Source organism: Hypanus sabinus, chromosome 7, assembly GCF_030144855.1.
Source record: "Hypanus sabinus isolate sHypSab1 chromosome 7, sHypSab1.hap1, whole genome shotgun sequence".
Taxonomy (NCBI): domain Eukaryota; kingdom Metazoa; phylum Chordata; class Chondrichthyes; order Myliobatiformes; family Dasyatidae; genus Hypanus; species Hypanus sabinus.
Window position 1 is genome coordinate 176,657,429 of NC_082712.1, and position 9,411 is coordinate 176,666,839.

Here is a 9,411-nt window from a genome sequence, read left to right on the forward strand (position 1 = left end):
CGCGGGCGGAAGAGCGATAGGACGTGGAAACCTAGGTTTCACTCTGGGCTAAGGTACCTCGCCGTAATTAAATTATGTTTTGGCAATAGCAAGTCAAGTCGGGAGGTGAGCCAGCTGAAAGGATGCTGTCTTTGCTCTCAGATCTGATTTGAACCTCATCAACAATTACATTAGCTTTGATAATGTCAAGCCAACTTGAGTAGTGAACCAGCTGAAATGATGCTGTTTTTGGTCTAACTCTGTTCAAGCAAGTTAGAATCAGATTCAGGTTTAATGACAATGGCATATGTGCTAAAATTTGGTGGTTTGCAGCAGTAGTACAAAGCATTTTTAAAAATTACTATAAGAAATATATATATATATATAGAAATTAATTGAGTATTGCAAAAACTGAGCACAGAGCAGAGGTAGTGTTCATTCAGAAATCTGGTGGTGGAGGGGTTGAAGCTCTTCCTGAAATGAAATGTCAGGGGTTATATCGTGGAATGATATTTACTGGTCTAGATGTCCAACCTCTATTAAATGAATTATCTTTATTGTAGTGCATATTGCTCAATTTTGACTTTTTTTTAACAGTCTCCATGGACTTGCTCGGAAATCTCTCCCAATGTCGGTGTCTGATCATCCTCTGCACTCTCTGCTCTTCTTTCCTATCCGAGAGTCGGCCAGTCAGGTGATAAATCGTTCAACAAATGTTTTAAATAAATGTTTCATTTCGACAAGTTTTTAATAAATACCTGCACATCGCCTGTACCCAAAACCTACTAACCCAGCCCTCCACACCCCCAGCCACCACTACTTTATCATTTCCTGTCAGCCACTTCATGTACAGACCCTCCTGTATCGAGCGTCACTTCATGGACATACAACATCTACGTATAGAAGCTACCTTGTGTATTTATACTTATTGTGTATTTTGTGTTTTTTCTGCGCTGCGTTGGATCTGAATAACAATTATTTCCTTCTCCTTTACACTTGCGAACTGGAAATGACAGTAAACAATCTTGAATCTTATTTTCAGAATTGTTTCCAATATACTAATTTGTCAGATTGAGATATGTCTGAGGTATTTTGGTGTTATGTTGATGTCCTTCTCAAAGGTTGATATTTACAGTATTTTCATAATTAAGTTTACTTTTGTTTAGAGACAGAACACAGAAGAGTACAGCACAGGAACAGGCCATTCGGCCCACAATCTTGTGCTGAACCAGCTAAAAAGCAAATTAAAAACACCCAAACACTAATCCCTCCTCCCTACACCACGTCCATATCCCTCTACCTTCCTCGAATCCATGTGCCTATCCAAACATCTCTTAAAAGCCTCTAATGTATTCCAGGCATCCACCACTCTCAGAGTAAAAAAACTTACCCCTCACATCCCCCTTGAGCCTCCCCCCCCCCTCACCAAAATGCATGCCCTCTGATATTACATATTTCAACCTGGGAAACAGATAACTCTTCACTCTATCTATGCTTCCCATAATCTTATAAACCTCTATCAGATCTTCCCTCAGCCTCTCCAGAGAAAACCATCCAAGTTTATCTACCCTCCTGTGATAGCAGATGCCCTCTAAACCAGACAACATCCTGGTGAACCTCTTCTGCACCCTCTCCAAAGCCCCAACACCCTTCCTATCATGGGCTGACCAGAATTGTATGCAATACTCCAGATGTGATCTAACCAACATTTTATAAAGATACAGCACTCTTCCAGCCCGACCAGCCCACACTGCCCAGTTACACCCACGCGACTAATTTGCCCAATGACCCGCACGTCTTTGGAACTGGAGAAACCCGATTGTGGGCACTGTAATGCCGTTATGCTAACGGTTACACTGCTGTGCCGCCCCTCTGCCCCTCCCCACCCAGGAAAAGTGTTGGAGTCTGATGTTTTAATCCATGAGGAAAGAGGCACAAAGCTGTTTGCTTCACAATCGATTTATTAAATGCAAATAGAACTCCAAAAGATGGAAATTTATTTATTTATTGAGATGGAGTGGAATAAGGCCTTCCAGCTCTTCGAGTCACACCGCCCAGCAATTCCCAGATTTAGTCCTAGTGTAATCACAGGACAATTTACAATGAGCAGTTAAGCAAAAAACTGCTACATCTTTGGAGTGGGGGAGGAAACCAGAGCACCCAGAGGAAATCCACATGGTCACAGAGAGCATACAAACTCCTTACAGACAGCAGTGGGAACTGAACCTGGGTCACTGATGTGGTAATAGTGGTACCCTAAGCACTACACTGCCATACCACAGGTACCTATAGATATTTGTATGTCCTATATTTGTCTTATTTTGAAACATGCTCCTGAGATCTTTATCTACTTTAGTTGTACCTAAGACCTGTATTTATCCTTGTATGAACTCTGTGTTTGAGTTGGTATTGGATTCGTTCTCTCGCTGTGCTACAGTGACTTTTTCACGTGCCCACGCTGGGTTCATCATCTTCATCAGCTTCTCCCCCGATTTCCACCCTGTCCTTAAATTCACTTGGTCCATTTCTAACATTCTCTCTCCCCTTTCTTGATCTCTCTGTCTTTATCTCTGGAGCCAAACTGTTTACTGATATTTTTTATAAACCTACCGATTCCCATGGTTATCTTGACTATACCTCCTCCCTCCCTATCTCCTGTGAAAATGCTATTCCCTTTTCTCAGTTCCTTCATCTCCACCAGGATGAGGCTTTCCTTTCCAGGACATCAGAGATGTTCTCCTTCTTCAAAGAATGAGATTTCCCTTCCTCCCACCCTCACCACATATCCTCCATTTCCCAGACATCCACATTCACTCCACCTTCCTGCTGCCTTAACAGGGATAGAGCTCCTCTTGTTCCATGAGCCTCCAGATCCAACACATCATTCTCCACAACTTCTGCCACCTTAAATGGGATCCTACTGCTAAATGTATCATTGCCTCCCTCCTCCTCACTTTCTGCTCTCTGCTGGGATCACTCTGTGATTTCCTTATCCATTCATCCCTCTCCACAAACCTCCCTCCTCACACGTATACCTGCAAGGAACAGAAATGCTATATCTGCCCATTCACCTCCCCCCTCAGCTCCATTCAGGGCCCCAAACGGTCCTTCCAGGTGAGGCAACACTTCACCTGCTAATCAGTTGAGATTGACGACTGTATCTGGAACACCCAGGGCGGCCACCTCGCCATTGCTGAGACCCGACGTAAATCGGGATACCACTTTATCGAGCACCCCTGCTCCATCAGTCAAAAGCAGAATTTCCTGGTGGCCAACCACTTTAATTCCCATTCCCATTCCTGTTCCAACATGTCAGTCTGTGGCCTCTCTTGCCACAATGAAGCCACTCTCAGGGTGGAGGAGCGACACCTCATATTCTGTCTTGGTAGCCTCCAACCTGATGGCATGAACATCGATTTCTCCTTCCAGTAATTTTTTTCTTCTTCTTGTTCTTTTCCTCTCCTCTTCCCACTCTGGCCTCTTACCTCTTTGCCTCACCTGCCTATCACCTCTCCCTGGTGCCCCTCCTTCTTTCCTTTCTCCCATTATCCACTCTCCCCTCCAGCCGTTTACTTTTCCCACCTACCCGGCTTCACCTATCACCTTCTAGCTTGTCCTCCTTCTCTTCCCTCCACCTTTTTCATCTGGCATCTTCCCCCTCCCCCTTCCTCTCAGGTCCTGAAGAAGAGTCTTGGTCGGAAACATCCACAGTTTATTCATTTCCTTTAGATGCTGCCCGTCTGCTGAGTCCCTCCAGCATTCTGTGTGTGTTGCTTTGGTATTAATTTATCACTGTCACGTACTGAGATACAGTGAAAAGCCGGCCTGGCACACTGTTCATACAGATCAAATCCTTACACAGTGCATTGAGGGAGAACAAGGGAAAACAACAACAAAGTTACTGAGAAGATGCAGTACGGGTAAATGATGAGGTAGAGTTTGAGGCCAGGAGTCCATCTCATCATGTAAGGTATCCATTCAAGAGTGATAACAGTGGGATAGAAGCTGTTCCTGAGCCTGCTGGCACATGCCTTCAGGCTTCTGTATCTTCTGGCCAGAGGGAGAGGCCGAAGGAGAATATCCGGGCTGATTACACTGGCCATTTTACTGAGGCAGCAAGAAGCGTAGACAGGGTGCATGGAGAGGAAGCTGGTGACTGTGATGTGCTGAGCTCTTGTACATTTGACTTATTTTCAGATCATGGGTAAAATCCATACCCGCCTTATATCTGTAGTATATCTGTACATGCTCTGTATTTTCAGAATTGTTTCAACAGTTGGTATATGCCTTAATCAGATGCAGGGCTTTAAACTGAAACATTGACAACAACTCTTCTTCCCCACACCCCCCACAGATACTGGTTGATCCATTGACTTCCTCCAGCAGATTCGTTTTTTATAGAATATGTTTTATATGACCATGAAGACATCGTGCAGAACTTATACAGAAATTCCAGTCTTGAGATTGGTGCATAAGATCAGACCCTGTCTTTATGACTCAGATTCATATTTGCCCTATTTTTACATGTAGGTGCAAGATTTGTGTTTTACTTTCAAATCTGCCCACGATTTTAATTGTTCTTATTTCTAATTCTTTATTTGTCATTCCATTTCCAGTCCCTTTGTGTTATTCTCTCAAGCGTGTGAGAGCTGTGTTCATTCTCTGTTTACACATAACTATAATTTTCATTTGGTTGTTTGGGAACTCAGCTGTAACTTCATTAACTCTACTCACTGGTGAGGTCACACTTGGAGAATTGTGGTCAATTTTAGTCACCCTGCTCTAGGAAAGATGACATTAAACTGGAGAGAGGGCAGAAAAGTTTTACAAGGATGTTGTCAGGACTTGACGGGCTGAGTTATAGGGAAAGGTTGGAGTTTAGAGACTGAAGGGTGATATTACAGAGGTGTATAAGATCTGAGGGCTATAAATAGGATGAATTGAGGATATCAAGAATTAAGGGCATAGGTTTAGGGTGTGAGTAGAAAGATTTATAGAGTCATAGAGCACTACAGCACAGAAACGGGCCATTTGGCCCATATAGTCTGTGCCTTATCCCATCGTCTCACTCCTGGATTATAGCCCTCCATATCGCTCCCATCCAGATTTCTCAAGTGCTATGAACGAACCTGTATCCACCACTTCTTTGGCAGCTCATTCTACACTCACCTCATTCTCTGAGTGAAGAAGATCCCCCTCAGGATCCATCTAAATATTTCACCTTTCACTCTTAACCCGTCACCCCAGTGGAAAGTGCCTGCTTGCATTTACCCTATCTATACATCTGATAATTTTGTAAACCTCTGTCAAATCTCTACTCATTCTCCTGTGTTCCAAGAAACAAAGTCCTAACTTATTCAGGCTTTCCCTCTAATTCAGGCCCACAAGCTGAGCAACATCCCTGTATTCTCTACAACAACTCTGCACTCTTTCAATCACATTGATATCTCTCCTGTAGTTAAGTGACCACAACTGCACACAATACTCCAAATTTGGTTTCTCCGGTATCTTGTACAACTTCAAAGTAACAGCCCAATTCCTGTACTCAGCCATCAGATTTATGCAGGCCAAGCTCCAAAAGCTCTCTCTATAACTTAATCTATCTGTGATACCACTTTCTTGTTAGATTAGATTAGCTTTATATAACCATATAACAATTACAGCATGGAAACAGGCCATCTCGGCCCTTCTAGTCCTTACCAAACGCTTACTCTCACCTAGTCCCAATGGCCTGCACTCAGCCCATAACCCTCCATTCCTTTCCTGTCCATATACCAATCCAATTTTACTTTAAATGACAATATCAAACTTGTCTCTACCACCTCTACTGGAAACTCGTTCCACACAACTACCACTCTCTAAGTGAAGAAGTTCCCCCTCGTGTTACCCCTGAACTTTTGCCCCTTAACTCTCAACTCATGTCCTCTTGTTTGAATCCCCCCTACTTTCAATGGAAAAAGCCTATCCACATCAACTCTATCTATCCCCCTCATTATTTTAAATACCTCTATCAAGTCCCCCCTCAACCTTCTACGCTCCAAAGAATAAAGACCTAACTTGTTCAATCTTTCCCTGTAACTTAGGTGCTGAAACCCAGGTAACATTCTAGTAAATCTTTTCTGTACTCTCTCTATTTTGTTGACATCTTTCCTATAATTCAGCGACCAGAACTGTACACAATACAGTTCTCCTGTACTCTTCCTACATTTCTCCTGCTAAATTTACAAACTCGCTCTCTGCTCCACATCGACAAATACAGCAGAGTGCAAAATTCTTAGCCGCCCTAACTATATATGTGCCTAAGAGTTTTGCACAGTACGGTTTGCATATAGTGAATATATTACTTATGGCAATATAAGTTAGATTATGATATAAAAATCATAATATATAGTACAATAATACACTTATTAAATAACTAGCTAGATAAATAAACTGTGCATATATAAAAAATAATGCAAATTTACTCAGTAAGGACAGCATGCAGAACAAAGTTTTTTCACTGTACCTTGATACATGTGATAATAACGAAACAATTTACCAAAAATCTGAACCTTTGTTTTGCTCTCAAGTTGTGCCTAAACTGCGTGTTCTTCTGCTCCGATCAGGAGGTCAGTGAGTGAGATGCAGCTGATGCATGACCTGGGGAGGCTTCTGTATGACAGTAAGAGACAAGAGCTGATCAAGGACATGGTGAGAAATGTTCACACGGCCAGTGAGAAGGACTTGACCCCCCACCCCGAGCCTCTTGGCCTTAAACAGCCTCGCTCTTGCAACCTTGCGCCCGCAGCTCGAAGACAACAAAACAGGGGGAAGAAGAGGAAAGCAAGGAACAGCTTGAAGGAGAGAACCAAGAACGTGAGTGCGGATGATCTCTTGGAAACGGGAACACTGCAAGATCCCAACAGTCTTCCGATGGCTTCTCGCTATAGCATGTCATTTCCCCTGGATTGAACCAATTAGATTGCTGCTAGATTAATTTGATCCAGTATTCCCTTGGAAATTAAATGTAAGCTAAAAGCAGTTACTAGTGCCAGTGTCCGAAGCATGAGAGACAGAAAAGCAATGTAGTGAACTCTGAACAGCCCTCTAAAATGCAAGGTGATCTGATCATTTAAAGGACAGACAGGATGGGTATTAAATGCTGTTCTTTTCAGCAATCTTTAAAAAAATTAATACACCAAATTAGCGTACTTTTCAGTCCACTTTGAATACACGCTACGTCACAATACCAATGTCCGGTTTATTTGCTGTCAATACTAAAGCTGCCAAACCAGTTTGCCATCAAATCAACTATTGGTCCAGTTTACAAATCTTCTCTTCCCAACTCCGGGAGGTCCAACAACAATGACCTGCATTAATATTGCACCTTTCACAGGACAAGGAGTCATAGAGCATTACAGCACCCTCGGTCGTGGCTTAATGGGGAGAAACTTCTTCAAGTTCAAGTTTATTGTCATCTGACTGTACATATGTACAACCAAATGAAACAGCGTTCCTCTGAAGCATGGTGCACCCACAATACATACATACAACCAAACGAAACAACGTTCCTCCGGACCACGGTCACCCACAATACATAAATCAAAATATTACCATAAATATGTTAATAAACTGTAATTCAGGATGCACAGCACAGGTAAACAGCTCAATGTCCTAGCGACAAGACCTCGGTGGTGGTAGGGTGTTCTTTACCTGTGCGTTAGAAGTGAGGGTTGATGGTGTCTCTCTAGACCAGGGGTTCCCAAGCTGGGCTTCACGGTCCCCTTGCTTTATGGTATTGGTCCATGGCAGAGAAAAGGTTGTGAATCCCCGCTCTAGAAAATTAACTATTTACCATTAGATCTGGCAGCATCCATTGACTGCTTCTTTCAATGGATGCTGCCCGACCTGCTGAGTTCATCCAGCTTTTTCGTACATCTTGATTTGACCACAACATCTGCAGTGTACTTTGTGTTTACCATTAGATCTGGTGTTTCAGTTTGTGATAATGGTACAGTACAATAGAGGGACTGGCCATTTGGCCCTCAATGTCAGGGTTGAACACAATGCTGAATTAAACTGAACTTCTTTTGCCTGTACACTATCTGTATCCCTCCATTCTCTGTGTCTATCTAATACCACAATTGCATCTGCTTCCACCATCACCCCCAGTAACTTGCTCCAGGCACTCACCACTCTGTCAGAAAACCTGCCTCACTTATCTGCTGTAAAGGATCCCCCTCTCACCCCAGGGATGCTGTTACAGCGCCAGTGATCAGGGTTCAATTCTGTAATGGATTTGTAATTCTCCCCGTGACCACGCAGGTTTCCTACAGTCACTCTGGGTTCCAGCCACATTCTAACAGTACTGGGATTGGTCACATGGGTGGAATTGGGCCAGGAGGGCCTGTTACTGTGCTGTGACTCAAATTTAGTAAATTAATTCATGTCCTCTTCTATTCTACCCTGAGGAAAAGATCCTGACTGTCTACCTTATCTATGACTCTCATAACTTTGTTAACTTTATCAAGTCTGCCCTCAGCCTCTGCCACTTCAGAGAAAACAAGCCGAGTTTGTCCAATTCTCCTTACAGCTCATGCCCTCAAATCCAGGCATCGTCCTGGTGAAGCTCTTCTGCACTCTCTCCAAAGCCTCGACACCCTTCCTGAAAACCACAGCAACACGGGGAACATGTACAAACTCTTCATAGACAGCAGCAGAAAATGAACCCTGGTCACTGAAATCAGCATTGTTGGAGAACCATATTGCCTGCTCTGCAATAGTCCAATATGCCTGCATCCCATTCAGTACATGGGGATATAAATTTACAGCACTACCATGCCACCAGTCTAGCAGCTGCTCACACTCAGGTATACTTAACTGAATATATGTATATCTAAATGCTTTGTCAATGAGAGAGGTCAGAGGAGAATGGCCAGACTGGTTCTAGCTGACAGGAAGGTGACAGTAACTCAAATAACCGCATGTTACAACAGTCGTGTGCAGAAGAGCATCTCTGAGCACACAACATGTCGAACCTTGAAGTGGACGGGCTACAGCAGCAGAAGGCCACAAACATACACTCAGTTGCCACTTTATCAAGTACAGCAAGTAATTAATAAAATGGCGTGTGTGTGTATATATATATAACATATATACACCACAGTAGCCACGGTGGTGTGGTAGTTAGCGCGATGATATCATAGCTCAGGGCATCAAAGTTCAGTCTCAGTGTCCTCTGAAAAGAGTTTGTACATACTCCCTGTGAACCGCTTGGGTTTCCTCCCACAGTCCAAAGACGTAGCAGTCAGTAGGTCATTATAAATTGTCCTGTGATTAGGCTAGGGTTAAACCATTGGGTTGCTGGGCGATGAGGCTCTGTGGGCCAGATGGGCCCGTTCTGCACTGTATCTCTAAGTATTAAATATATAAAATATTTTTAAAGCCCTTCCA

The 9,411-nt window shown here is 43.3% G+C and overlaps 1 protein-coding gene across 1 annotated transcript; it reads left to right on the forward strand.

Annotated features, from left to right (window-relative positions):
* The first annotated feature begins 581 nt into the window (after nucleotides 1–581).
* On the forward strand, nucleotides 582–6,930 carry LOC132397572 (parathyroid hormone-like). Its single transcript, XM_059976390.1, has 2 exons — nucleotides 582–673; nucleotides 6,585–6,930. The coding sequence occupies exons 1-2, from the start codon at nucleotides 582–584 to the stop codon at nucleotides 6,928–6,930; spliced, it is 438 nt and encodes a 145-aa protein (XP_059832373.1).
* Nucleotides 6,931–9,411: the final 2,481 nt, after the last annotated feature.

Bases quoted from the DNA above. Each gene is read 5' to 3' on its own strand.
- LOC132397572 (XM_059976390.1), top strand. From the start codon at position 582: ATGGACTTGCTCGGAAATCTCTCCCAATGTCGGTGTCTGATCATCCTC. The intron at 674-6,584 runs GTGATAAATCGT...TGCTCCGATCAG, and splicing joins TCCGAGAGTCGGCCAGTCAG to GAGGTCAGTGAGTGAGATGC.